This window comes from Chelonia mydas, chromosome 1 (genome assembly GCF_015237465.2).
Source record: "Chelonia mydas isolate rCheMyd1 chromosome 1, rCheMyd1.pri.v2, whole genome shotgun sequence".
In the NCBI taxonomy this organism is placed as follows: Eukaryota; Metazoa; Chordata; order Testudines; family Cheloniidae; genus Chelonia; species Chelonia mydas.
Window position 1 is genome coordinate 278,674,008 of NC_057849.1, and position 14,853 is coordinate 278,688,860.

The following is a 14,853-nucleotide window of genomic DNA, read 5'->3' on the forward strand; positions in this document are numbered from 1 at the left end:
TCTGAAAACATCCTCTCAATGTGCAGCGGCAGTCAAAAAAGCTAACAGAATATTGGGAATCATTAAGAAAGGGATAGATAGTAAGACAGAAAATATCATATTGCCTCTATATAAACGCATGGAAGGCCCACATCTTGAATACTGCATGCAGATGTGGTTGCACCATCTCAAAAAAGATACATTGGAATTGGAAAAGGTTCAGAAAAGGGCACAAAAATAATTAGGGGCATTAAACAGCTTCCATATGAGGAGAGATTAATAAGACTGGGACTTTTCAGCTTGGAAAAAGAGATGACTAAAGGGGGATATGACAGAAGTCTATAAAATCATGACTGGTGTGGAGGAAGTAAATAAGGAAGTGTTATTTACTCCTTCTCATACCACAAGAACTAGGGGTCACCAAATGAAATAAATATGCAGTAGGCTTAAAACAAATAAAAGGAAGTATTTCTTCACACAATGCACAGTCAACCTTTGGAACTCTTTGCCAGAGAACATTGTGAAGGCCAAGGCTATAACAGGGTTCAAAAAAGAACTAGATAAATTCATGGAGGATAGGTCCATCGATGGCTATTTGCCAGGATGGGCAGGAATGGTATCCCTAGCCTCTGTTTGCCAGAAGCTGGGAACGGGCGACGGGATAGATCATTTGATAATTACCTGTTCTGTTCATTCCCTCTGGGGCACCTGGCATTGGCCACTATCAAATGACGGGATACTGGGCTAGATGGACCTTTGGTCTGACCCAGTATGGCCATTCTTATGTTTTAATGAAAAAAATTGAGCCTACCTGTCACAGAATAGGTCAATCACTGGGAAGCGGGCCATTCAAGGACACACCTCAAGGTTCCTCTCCACAACACTGAACAACTTAAACAACCTTCCCACATCCTGCCTTCCATCATACCTACATAAAATAGTCACCCTCATCCAATGTTCCCTCTATTTTTTTTTCCATCCACATGCAGAATGAACTTGGTTATGTGCACCATATTGAGGTAATGTGCAGATGTGTGCCACCAGTAGAAACAAAAAACCTAGATATAATATATATTTTTAAAAAGTTACTATGGGGATAATTACTCCAGCCAGGACAGGTTAGGCATTTTAGAACTCACTATTCAAACAACTAAATTTAAGCATAAGAGAGAAATAAAAATTATGAAATGCACAGATCAGTCAAAAAACTAAAAAAGCACACTTTGAAAATAGTATCAACAAGTACCACCACCACCACAACTATGTGTTGGGAGATGAGACAGAGAGAGAGAGACAGACAGACACACACACAGACTCTGTGTGAGAGAGAGAGAGAGAGAGAAGCAGGCTTGCCCCTTTAAATATGCTGCCCCTTTAAGTAGACTGGCACTCACCAGGCTGAAGCCCGCTTGTTCAGACACAGCAGCAGCTACCAGCAAGCTCTCTCCGTCCCATTCCAGAGCCCTGTTGTGTCCTGTCCCCCAGCTCTGTGGAGATGGGGTATGGGACGGGGGGGACACCCTGACATCAGCGCCCCCCTCCTACTTCCCCACTCTGCGAAGCAAGCGGGAGGTTCCTGTGAGCAGCTGGCCAGGGGCTGCAATGCAGAGGCAGGAGCAGTGCGCTAGTGGCAGGAGGGGCACCTGAAGTGCGTGGAACTTGATAGATTGCTGAGCCACGCAGCTTAGAGGGAACTTAGCCCTCATCTACATCACACATTTACACCAAGGGGATTCCCTGGTGGGGACACCCATCTTTAGAAGAATCTTGCTTTATGATTAAAAGGAAAAAGGGAAATTAGCTTTCAGTTTTTTTCAAAAATTTACTTCTGGGGTGCTTTATAATCAGTTTGTAAACTGCTCTGATGCTTTCTTCTTGAAATTAGCATGCTTCAATCAGAGTTTTGACACAGAAATAAAACAGACACTAGACTGAGGAACCCTATAACTCTCAAAGGCAACTTTGGAGACTATCAGAAACTTACTGAAGTGGCAACTGTGAAAAGTAAAAACTACTTTTTCCATAAGTAATTATTATATGAATGCTAAATATATCTAGCACAGTACGTGTCCTACAAACTATCTACAGGGCAGACTGAAAGGGCTTCCAAACATCTTTCTTAGGAAAACGAGCTACATATGCATTTGCTAAACTTTCCTGAATACATACTTACAGATTGATCTGGGAGTTTGTTTTTAGGTTAAGAATTTAGAATGCTATGTAAGTTTATCTAGACACAAAGAAATCACCACCACAGGAATCAGATAAATATTGTAGCAGTAATATTATATTGTAGCCAACCAATAAAATATTCTTTCCTTAAAAAATAAACAAGGAAGCTAAATACAAAGAGGTTAATTTAATAACATTACAATTATAATGAATCAATAGAAAGTAAGGACTTCAAATTTAAAGGTATTCCGTACCCAAAATTTACACTGAGTTTTCTGTTGTAATTTGGTAACCTGTTGTTTGCTCTATGGTATTGAGACAAAATAGGTGTATAAAATCTGTATTTAACCTGAGAACTAACAAAATAATGTAAGTCTAAAAAATAAACCCTTATAATTATTTGGATTAAATTAATTCTAGTTGCAATTTCCCATCATTTTAAGTGCCTGTGAAACATATAGTATGGCAGCATTAATATTACAGAACACATTAACTTTTCTTCTTACAGTATAGAAGAACCACTGATAATTATATAAAAAGGCAAAGAAAAATGTAATAATAATAATAGCTTGGTATACACCTGGTTTTAACTTTAACCCAATCACCAATTCTCATATCCTTTCAACCTAACTCTTTCATATATCCACCAGCCTACTTCCGCAAGCTCACTCACCTGTTTACCAAGACATCCAGTAAGAACAATCCCAGGTTCTGTTCCACTATCTTGCTGTCTGACCACCATTTTATCACCAAAACATTTCTGTCAGCAGTTAACACCCACCCTCCAATGGCTAAGAAACTATTCTTCATTACCTCTCCTTTACCCAGAATGGGAGAAAGAAACTTGTACTACATCCTGGATTTACACAATTACATTTCTCTTCCAGTCAACTGTTATCCATGCATTATCTTGCTTTTCTTCTCAGTTTGTTTCATATTCTCACTACAAAGACAAGGTGGGTGAGGCAATATCTTTTATTAAGAGACAAGCTTGTCTCTTTCACCAACAGAAGTTGGTCCAATAAAAGATATTACCTAACTCACACTCTTGTCTCTCTAATATCCTGGGACCAACATGGCTACAGTAACACTGCAAACAACAACGGATCATATCCTTACTGTTATTTAAGTTTGTTTTAAAAAGAGAGGTTACTTACCAGTAACTGCTGTTCTTTGAGAGTGTCGCCTCTGTGTATTCACACTTGTGGGATTGGCACCTCCAGTCCAAGATAGGGGAGTCTACCAATGTCACTGGGTCTTTGCTGACCCTGAAGCAGAACTGGAAATAATGGGTGTTGTCCTTGGTAATAATGAGATCTAGTTGGGACTTACTCCCCTTGTATAACAAATACTGCCAGATTTATACCTAAGACATTTGTGCTGCTGTACAAAAATTCTGTTTAAATAATCTGCCTGGACATAGTTTTTCTCTGGCAAAAAGTTTTGGTCTTGAGCAAAGGGAGAGAGTCTTGCAGGCTAGGCAACCAGCTTTCAACTCCAGAACCATGATGTGTAGACAACTCCTAGAGAGTCCACAAACCTTGAAAAGACTGAAAAACAAGGAGAACATGCCAGTCCACTATGTGGAAACAACACACTAAAGGTAAAGGAGGTGAGAAGAGAATCCCCTAATAAGCTTGTGCTACTTTCACCTTTTGCATTTTCTATGAACCAAGACATTAATGGGTCAGGTGTAAGTAGAATAAGAAGCAGTACCTTTGCTATCAGTCTTATGGAGGCACAGACATAGCCTGGATAGCAGTATCACCTAGTTACATTGTTACAGAACATGTCTGTGGATCAAAGTCTAGAAACTTGTGAAATCAGGGACTTGTTGCCACTTATACCATATATCAAACCATTTCAGGCAAGTGGCTTATCAGAGTCAATCGTGCTGAAACTTCAACGCCAGACTCAGTCAACCTAAATGGATCCAAAGACCAGGTAGATTTTCGGGGAGGGCAAGCAGCATGGTTGCCCTGGATGCCAACTTTTGGAGGCACCTCATCACTACGTCTGGTTTTTTTTTCCCTCCTCCTGAGCTTCTCAGGGGGCACTGAAAACATTTACCATCCTGAGAGGAAAAATATCTTGGGCCAGCCCTGCTGAGGACTAATGTCACTTGTACTGGTACCGGATCACTTCACTGAGAAGTTCACCAGAGTCCAGCATGCTGGATTCTAGACACTGGACTCAGTCGACCGAGATGGATCCAGAGATCCGAGTGCCACATACAGTATGCTCTGAACCACTCCCTGTTCTCTAGTCTATGGTGCCAAAATTTTGGTGCCAGTGCCAAGACTTCGGAACCAGATTAGGTAGACAAGTCCAGATCTCCATGTGGACTCTGGTACTGTGACGGTGCCAGAACCTTTGTACTGAATTATGCCAATCCAGCCAGAGCCATATCTAAGGGACTGAGACCACAGCACTGAATTAGATCAACCTGGAGGAATCTGGGGATCTCGGTGCCTTGTTCATGGTTTAAGAACCTTGGAAATGACTGCCAACCAATTAAGACTGAGGAGTTGGATAATATGTAAGCCAGACACAGAGCCACTTAGGTTAGCACATTGCCAGACTTAGCTGACCAGGCCTGAGGAATCTCTTTTAGCAGTAGGGATGTGTGAGGCAGCCCTCGTGGTCCACATAGTTCTAGACGACACCTGTGCAAACAGATACCATTTCTTCTTTTAAATAAAGAAACCCATAGTGATAATTTAACTAAAACAGCCCTGAAAGGGCAGAAGAAAACCACTGAGAAAAGAAGCGAGGACACTGCATGGGACCCAAACTCACTACCTCTTTTGGCAGTTAAGGAGGAACTGGGGGACAGTTTTATACCTTTGAAATCCTCCACATGGGGCAAAAGAGGAAGAAGAAAGTGGACACAGAGGACACTGCGTCACTCAGTGCCAGGGAGCACCAAGCTCACATGTGGGAATATTCAGAGGCTACTCAAAGAATATAATGTATAGTACTGAGAAGTAGATTAAGGGTCAAACAGTCCATATACTTTGCAAGTCCTCTGGAGAGCTATGGAGGATATTGATATTTACAGTCATTATTCAAAACATAGAACATAATTATTTTAATGACTGGATGACAGATTTAAAACAACAGATTTAACCAACTTTCTGTTTGACAGTCATCTCTTCTGGCCACAGCAATAATTCCTGATGTTATATTCCACTTTGTATCAGTTTCTGAATGACTTTCAAAATGTTTCAGAATTTTAATTCTGAACAGTAATTCATTATTAACCTATTTACAATTCTACCTTGCTTCCCCTATCCCTCTCTAATAACTTTCCTCTTTACTGTTCCCTTCAGTTTACTCCAATGGTTTAACACACATTCAGTACCCTCCCTCTGGAGACTGAATGTTTCTCTGCTCCTAGCCTTATTAGCTCAGTGCCTTTCATCTAAAATTAATTCAAAGGCTACATTTTTGAGATGACACAGCATTAGAGAGCCAAATCTCACAGACCTTTTTCTGAAATGTAACAGTGATAAAACAGAAGTTCTTGCAAAGAATGCTATATATCCAAAAGATGCATATAGATCTGTCAAAGAAATCTAATACAACTTTTACTAAGTAAATGAACAAGGCATATATTAAACATTTGTCTGGGTGTACTAGATTGAAAAAGTTGCCTGATAAAATACTTACTTTGAAAGAAACTGTACCACAGCCCATACACCACCATACATTAGCCCTTTAATGAGCCACGAATCAACATCTAGGTCTGCTATAAACCCAACCAGCCAAATAACTAGGAATGGTGTTCCTAGCATCACCTTCTGACGAAATTCCTGCACAGAAACAAATATTTCAGTAAGCAATTTACAGTTCTTTTAGTTTCTTCTTTACAGTTCTTTAACAATCTAACTAAAACAGTCATAACTCATTTAAGTCTAAGAGCCTTAGTATGGGAAGGGGGAAAAAAAGCTGCTTTTTCTAAATGTATTTTTCTTCTTTTAAGCATGCTCATACTATGCAAGCCATTTCTTTCCTAAATGGAAACTAGAGATTTCCTACTAAAAGATGTCTTCATTTCTCTTCTAGCATCAGTGATTAGTCAAACAATTTTTATGTGTAAAATGCCGTTATATTCAATTAAACTAGTTAAAGACCAAATTCAGAATTCATAATTTTTGAGCAAATCAAGTAACACAGTTGACCTCTGTAGATACTTGAGTTGTTCAAATTGGCAACTATGTTTTACACACTAAGAAAAACAAACATAAAAGCCATAATGCAATTAGGTTGGAAGTTAGAGACAAATTAAGAAAGTAATTTATTTAAAACATGGAAGATTGTAACATCATTTGCAGCATTGCATATTGAAATCTAGTTAAGAGTAGATTGATAAATAAGGGGTAAAAGCAACTATAGTAAAGTGGAGTGGAAAATGGCTAAAAATAGTACCATGATGTTCCACATTTGTGTCTCAATCACCTTCAGATCAAAAGTGCTAAGATTAGAACTAAAAAGATTTTATACATGCCATAGTTGCAAACTCACTCTGGGATATAAAGTCAAGTTATGTTCTTTCCGACTAGCACATTATCTCCAGTAACCTTTACCCAACTAAAATATATTTTACGTGTAGCACAGGAGCTATTGAGATGTATAGCTCTATACATCTTGAGGTAAATATTCTCCAGTTGGAATTCAGTTAACAATTCTACTGATCATGCCCAAGTGGGAACAAAATCCAGCTCACTCTCAGTACCGTAGGGGCTCTGCTATCCTAACAGGACAGAAGAATAGTAGAAACTTATTGTTGTCAGTAGGCTAATCTAACACATAGGAAGCAGGTTTGTGGGATGAGAAAGTTCTACGTTTACATAATCACCTTTTTCACTTTTGTCTCTGTGACAATAGCCACAGTTTAAAGCAATCCTTTTATTTCGGTTATCCCAATAGCGCAGAGCCAGTACACTGAAATTACATAAAGATACCCCAATAGAGATGGGTGGAAACAACTCTCTGCATTGTACTAGACAGTGACGAAGCACAGGTGACATGCTCAATAACTCAAAAAAGGAGTTAGCCACACTACCTACAAGAGGCCATATAACTCTAAGAACAGAATACAAATGACACCTTATCATGAAAGGGCATGGAGTTTAGTATATATGACGAGAAAAGTAACAACTAAAGTGTAAAAACAAAATAAAAAGATGAAAGTGGTTCATTTTGGTGCACAAATATCACACAAGAACACTACTTTCATGGTAACTCTTGATGATCTGACATATAAGCAAAGTGTAGGCGGTAACTAATATCCAATTACAATTTAAATATGCAGTTAGGTCAGAATACAGGCTACATTCAAGTTATCAAGCAATCAGCAGAATTATGCAATTACTATGTATTACATAGTAAATGCTATGAAGCTTACAAAAAGTAAAATTGCTTACCTAATATTCATGTAACTTTGATCTCATATAGTTAGATTGTAAGCATTTTGGGACAGGGGCCATCTTTTAGTCGTGTGCCTATACTGCCAAGCACAGAGGGGACTCAATTACTGATTGGTATACCAATCCTTAATTGGGGCCTCTAGGCACTACCACAATATGAATAAAGACTAACAATTTAAATATTTACAAGTGTTAACTTAAAAATGCCTGAGAAAAGATTTTCTCAAAGACTGTAGCTAAGGTTTTCATTACCAAGATACACTATCTTCGAACCAAGAAACAATAATTTCAAGCCTCATGTGCCGCATTTAGAGAATATCTGGCATCACAGCCATCTGACTAACAGATGAAAATTAATTCTAGATGGAAATCCCCTGTATATATTTACATAGATAGCTATTTATTACAGAGACTGACAGATCTCTCTCCTAGACACCTTCATTTCCCAGTCCTCCTCAAAGATCCTAAAATGTATTCCACCCATTCTCCCTCTGTAAGATTTTAAGTCAGTAAACACCACTCAGCTCAGGTCCAATATTCTTTCTGTGCACAGAGTTCGAAAATAAGCCTAGGTTCTAAATTGTCATTCCCTGGGTAACAAAAGATTAAAATGTCATTAGCCCACCACGCCAGTGCACTACAAACAATTTTTAAAAGCAGTTCATTTTTGTAGAAAATGTATGTTTTTGTTAAATTGAGCTGCTTATTTTTAAAGCTGACAGGTGAATTGCTTATCCATCAATCTAATACCACTGCTAAGGTTAAATATTCCAATTAGGATTCTATCTTACGATCAAATAAAAAGCCTTTGAAAACTAGGCAGCTTCATATGCTACCATTATACTGTCGCAGTCAGCCTCCATGTTGCTTCACTTTGTCATACAACGCTCACCGGCAGTTATACAGGAGAGCAAAGTTTAGGAAATAGCCGGAAACTTCTATTATCTGAGGGTGATTGAGAATCAGATTTGTCAAAGTATCTTGGCTCTCCGCAGGAAGCATACTGCATTGCTCCGAAGGCACTCTCCCTGCTGCTCAGTCAATGCAATAACATTGCCGTTGACCCTTGGAAAAAACTACAAGGCTGCTATGGCAGTGATATAGAAGATGGATATAAGACGACGATATGAGATAATCCCAGAACTGAAACATGGGAAAAAGTTCTTGTTAATATCTATCTACACGAGCTCTCGTGCCATGCCAGCCACTGTAGAATTGAAGCACCTTTTTTGAAAAGGGAGGAATATGCCAAAAATATGGTTTTACATAATGAAAAATGTGAGGTTTCGTCTCACCTTATCAGCCTTTAGCTTTCTGAGAAATGATGGACTGTCGTATCCCTTTGCCTGTCTTGCCTCCTGTAAGTGGTTGATCATCCAAACATTTTTTCTCTGTTTTGCCAAATCAAGCGGTGATTCTCCCTGCCAGGAGTTTCAAAAATGGGAGAAATTTAATTTAAAAATAGAAAGTACTCAGAACAGTTTTACTTTTAAAACAGAAAATCACCCACATAAAATTATCATCATACTGAAAAGACATTAAATAATATTCTGGTATTATTTCACTCTGATGCTTACTTTGACACCAAATAGACTGTTCATTCCCTCCAGTCTTTTTCTTTTCACTTCCCTTATATCTGCGTGAGTGATGAGCACAATGCTAAATCCATGCTCATGACATAATTTCTATGTCTCAAATGCGGCAACAACTGTTGCCTTTAGGGATCCTCTGGCAAAACAAATCTGTGTTTAAATGTCCTCAGTCTCCTTATCCGTGTTCCCCCCCCAACTATTGACAGGCAGCAGAAACTAAACCAAAAAAATATGCATTTGTTGCCCACTGGATCATGGAAACTCTCCACTGTGTATGATTACTCCTCGGTTACTTCTCTACCTCAAGGAAGACATCATCACTAGAAGTCACTAGTACTACAAAATGTTTTCTGTGAGAAAAGTTTCTCACAATTTAATGTTACTAGGTCAGCCCCAGCCTTTGTGGTCCTAGGAAGAAAATGGAAAAGGATAGGAAGTATATGGATTGCTGGCATCCAGTTTATCCTACCATTATCAGGTCCTTATGCTTGGCTTGTGCCAGGTTCTTCACTTATCTTGAAGGGTCCCAAGGCAGCAATGACATTGTCCTAGTTTCTCTCTCATTGCGCATTCAGGAGGGGAGTTAGAGAGAGTGAGAGAGCGAGCGCACGGACTAAATGGATTTCCATCCACAGAGATTGACATCTGTTTTCTACTCCAAGAAAAAGAGCTAAGTGAAAATTCATGACTAGGGTCAGATGTTATAGCGGAGGCAAGAGACAACCAATTGCAGGTACCTCCAGCTCCAGTTTCGCATTTGACTCCTCCTCTCTTCTACTGGAGTTAACTCCCCTCCTAAACAAAGCATTCATGGAGGCTTGAAAAATAGCTGAATCCTCCATCACTCGGCCATGCCTAAAAAAAAATGAGACAGGTACCAGAAACTGAAGTTACCCAGAAAGGGCACAGTGTACTAGCAACTGAGGAGGAGCCTTTCAAAGCCACATAGGACAGTCACCTAACTACCATTGAATGCTAGTGGGAGCTGGGCACCTAACTTCCATTTGAGCCTTTGAAAGTCTCATCCTGAGTCTCCATTAAGGGATTAAGTAGTACATAATGGAAACCCTGAAGTGCATTTTTGTGGCTTCTCTGGGGAGTTTCCTTCCAATGTATGAGTGTTGAGCCAACCTAGTCCATCAGAAACTTACACCAAAAGTTATCCTTATCCTCATTGTTATTCAACCAGAGTATTAAAATATAGGTTAAGCTAGCTCAACCCTCTGAGGAAACAGAAAATTTTGGGGATCAACCACGGTGAATACCCTGTCTAGTCACAGATCTATTGGTTTCTTGGATTACTAATCTCTGGAAAACCCAGAGACACTAAGTTTTTGGTGTCATTTTACATATCCAAACTATAAAGATTACCTGTGGACAAGTAATCCTCTCTAGGAGTTGTTCTCCTAAGTAAATCCTGCGGTTGCCCCAGGGTCCAGCTGATCATCCTTCTACTAGAGGGCCGTGTGACACCTAGTGACTGCTTAGATAAAAAGACTGCAGGAGCTTTAAAGAAATCCTTTGACTATCCTTCTAATCAACTGGCCATTTTAGTGTATTCCTTTTATTAATATGGAGGCATGACTGATTTATTAAATACATTTTAATATTTATAACCTACATCAGGGATATCAATTCTGGTCTATCAATACACTTATCTCTGTGCCAGTAAGTAATAACTATTTAGCTTGATGTGTTCCATCATGTGTGATCTTAATGATCAGAAGAAAACAATAATCTAAGGGCACGTTAACGGGACATTCATAGTCAAGCCTTTAAAAGATATGACTGAAACCTCATACCAAGAAAACACATCAAGAATTCACTCTAAGATTCACTGGTAGATTCAGTTAATTCCTCTTTCAGTAAATGCTCTCCTTATTTTAGAAATTCATGATTTAATAGCATAATTATTACTTTCATTCTTCCTTTGGAAATGGAAGACATTACAAGTACTCAAATAAGATTTCCACTGATTTGTTTTAATAGACAAAATATTTGCCTCATCTATGAGACTACGTCAGTCCGTTCAATAAATTATGGGTAAAAATACTGGATAACTGTGAGAGAATCATTATAATATGGGGTTACTGCCTAAGATTCAGTCCTTTCTCTCAGTAATGAAAGTCATTCTATCTCCTTTCCAATCCAATCCTCAAAGGAAAAGAATATGATCTTACCACCAGGAAGAGTTATTTATCTGCTTATTTTTATTGTTCAAAAAAGAGTTGAAACAGACAACCCCATATTAATTAAATTAGAAATGGCAAATTGATGCTATATCATCAACCCAGGATACTGCCTAGTGTCATCAGATCTCCAAGATGTGTGTCTCCATGTTTCTAAATATCAAGCTGACCAGATTCACTCTAGAAGCTTTTCCATTTCAGTAGAGAGCACTGATTTTTCTCCCTACTGTCTCTTGATCATTAACCAAAATCCTGGAGGTAGTCTTTCTGTTCAAAAGAAAACCATTGCCTTACTTGGATAACTGACCTGGGTCAACTCCCTCAAAAAAGCTTAAAGGGTAGTGTGATGTCATTTACTAACATTTTTAGTGCCTGGAGCTGACTGCAAACTTTTCCAAAAGCTTGAGCTCACTCGTAACATTTCAGTCTCTAACAAATCAGGAAATAAGATGGGTTTTCCATCCAGAGGATTCAAGAAATACTTTAGCTATACTACATTTTCAGTTAATTCCAAGAAGCTCTCTGAGGAAAGAACTTTACTAGGCAGGGTTATGGATATGTCCAGATCACCATCTGTTCCACATCAACAGTTCAGAATTGACAAAAGGTCTGAAAAAAAATCAAAATCTGATTTACAGATAACTAGCTATGATTAAAAAGGCAGGAAAATCTAAAGTTGAAGCATTAGTCAACAGAAAAAGTGGGAACAAGATGGGGCTGACCGTGGACCAATTTTCTTCTATTATGGACAGCATCAACTTAATTTAAACCTACTTTTCTAAAACAAATTTTTATTTTGAAAACGTTCCTATAACAGAAAGCCAGATTTCTGTGACCAGGCCTCCTCAAACTCAATAAGGGGAACCTACAAATGTAAAAGAGAAAGAACAGTTATTTATTTTACAGAAACTGTTGTTCTTTGAGATGGTGTAGTCAGTGTGGATCCTCATGTAGGCGTGTACGTGCCTTGTGTGTGAGACTGGATTCTATAAAATAGCAGTATCTGCCGAAACCATGCATGAGCGTGTGCCTCTTTTTGCTCCCAGACAAGGGCATCAAGGGAGAAGCAGCTGCAACCCTTTCTCACTTCCCTTGCAATTCAAAGCCTCTGGAGCAGAAATTCTGATACTTAGTGTTGTCCCGCGTGGCCCAAAGATCTATTATGGAAACCTCTAATGATGGGTATATACTTTATGATGGATCTCCACAGGGACCACTCATGATTAGCAATAGACTATTTGTTCCAGAAGTCTGTCACTTCGCTGCTCATTCGCAGGAGATATAGAGCCATTGGGTATGCCTACACTGCAATGAAAAACCCGTGGTTGGCCAGTGCTCAGGCTGCGGAACTGTTTCATTGTAATTTAGACTTCCAGGCTCAGGCTGGAGCCCAGGCTCTAGGACAACTGCAAGGTGGGAGGGTCCCAGAACTTAGGCTGCTGCGGAAACACGGAAGTCCACACTGCAATGAAACAGCCCCACCACCCAAGCCCAGCAAGCTCAAGTTGGCTGCCATGGACCAGCCACAGGTGTCTATTTGCAGTGTAGACATACCCGTTGGGGTAACCCATTTCAGTGGTACCATGTCCAGAACCTGATGGCCCCTAGAAAGAGAGGAGACAAGCATACACCTCCTTGCTTGCTGACATAGTGCTTTGAGCTGTTACAGCTGCTCAGTGTTTCTGTTTGTGGAACTCCAGTGTTACTAACACAAGCATAGAATGCGGCTTACTAATTCAGCAAACCTTGATGTTATTCAGAAATAACTCCAGGCATGGTTCAGTGACAAAGGCACTTGGCGAGGTTTATTGCCCTTAAGGCACAGTCCCGGCACCCTGGCTCCACGGTTACAGGTACACTAAAACGTGAGTGCCCTGTGGTAAGGAGCAGTTCAGTCAGCAGCAGGAGTCTCTACTGTCCCCAAGGCCACACAAAGCGTTAAGGCAAGGTACCCCAACATTTACAGACTAAGACAAACAACTTATGTACCCCCTTACATGTTTCATAACATCCACTTGTTACCTCCCGTTGTACCTTGCTTACAGATGTCCCAAGCAAAACATCCCTATTCATCATTTCTGTCAAACCCTCTTATCTGGTGTCAAGTCGCGAGGTACCTGGGCTAATCTTTTGGTGTGTGTTTATACACATACCCAGTATTTGTTGCTCCTTAGGAATACTTGTATTTTAGCAACGCTAACAATACCTTTGCCAAGGTCACGTATCAGACAGTAAACTTGTAAGGATCTGCTTTAATACATGGCCTGACTTTGGTTCATGGCCTAACTTTGCTGACTATGGTTCAGGCCTCAGATCTTTCACCAAGCCCAGTGCTCCAGGCTCTCTTTCTCCTACAATGTGGAGACCTATGTCTTCTGAAGATCAGGTCCCCTGAATTTGTAGATGGTACAGATAGGTTTCCCAACCATGACTGATGCATCAATATTAAAGTTCTTGCTGGGGAGGTGGAAGAGAATGGAATCCTCTCACTAAGAACATTCTGCGTTTTCTTCCACCACCTCAGTTCTGTGATGACATGAGAAGGAACCAAAATATTCTTGTTCAGCTGGTGTCTCAACAATGAACAGACAGAGCTAGGGTGGCCACAGGTGAAGCCTGGCAAGTGGCATTACGTACATGCACACTGACATATGGCCGAGCAACCACAGACACACCCATACTCAGAATAAAAATGAACCTGACCGTGACAGTAACAGCAACTGCACCCACAGAAATCTGTCATCAGGAACGTATGCTCTCGCCGACCTAGAATTGACCAAGGTTCCTATGAAGTTGTGTGTCTGATGGGATAAGAAACGATTTTTCATAATTGTCTCAGCTATGCCTCCTGGTGAACTCCTATACGCCAGGCTAACTGCCGTCTCCTTCTAGGATCTCCCCTTGATCAATGAATTCTTGAGTTAAGAATAGATTTGAATGCCCCTCTTTCTGAGATGGGCTGCTATTATGCAAGGCACTTTGTGAAGACTTCGGTACCATGGAGAATATGAATGACAGCACCTTCTACTTGTAATGAGTGAATCTTAGGTACTTACTGTGGGACAGGTAGATGGCATATGGAAGTACATATCCTGTAAGCTGAGAGGCACAGAGAAGTCTTGAGTCTGAAAAGACGGGATGGTAAAAGCACTATTATACTAAATCTGAGGCAGTATATGTTTTTGTTCAGTCTCCTCAGGTCTAGGGTAGGACAAAGACACTCTTTCTTCTTTGAAATAAAAAAATAAAGGTGTTCTAGAAGCTTCATCCCTTGTATTTTGCAGGTATCTTTTCTATGGCTCTTATTTCTTCTATGGTTCCTAGCTGAAGCAATGAGGCTATTTCTGTTTGTAATAGTGTCTCATGAGAATGAACCTGAAGAGCGGTGGGGAAAGGGGTGGGTTTAGGGTAATGTGTGGAAATGGACAGGACAACTGTGAACAATGATGTCTGGCACCCATTTGTCAGCTGTAATTACCACCCAAGACC

General features: G+C 39.9%; 1 protein-coding gene across 4 annotated transcripts in view; it reads right to left on the reverse strand.

Annotated features, from left to right (window-relative positions):
• ZDHHC17 (zinc finger DHHC-type palmitoyltransferase 17) overlaps nucleotides 1-14,853 on the reverse strand; it is a 126,583-nt gene that overhangs the window by 42,443 nt on the left and 69,287 nt on the right. For all 4 annotated transcript variants that reach the window (XR_006291207.1, XM_037886158.2, XM_037886127.2 and 1 more), the window contains 2 exons: nucleotides 8,879-9,004; nucleotides 5,824-5,966 (listed from right to left, as the gene is read on the reverse strand). Coding sequence is in view for 3 of the 4 variants with exons in the window: in XM_037886158.2 (XP_037742086.1) it covers nucleotides 5,824-5,966; nucleotides 8,879-9,004 (269 nt within the window). In the remaining variant the exon portion in view is untranslated. The remainder of the gene's footprint in view (nucleotides 1-5,823; nucleotides 5,967-8,878; nucleotides 9,005-14,853) is intronic.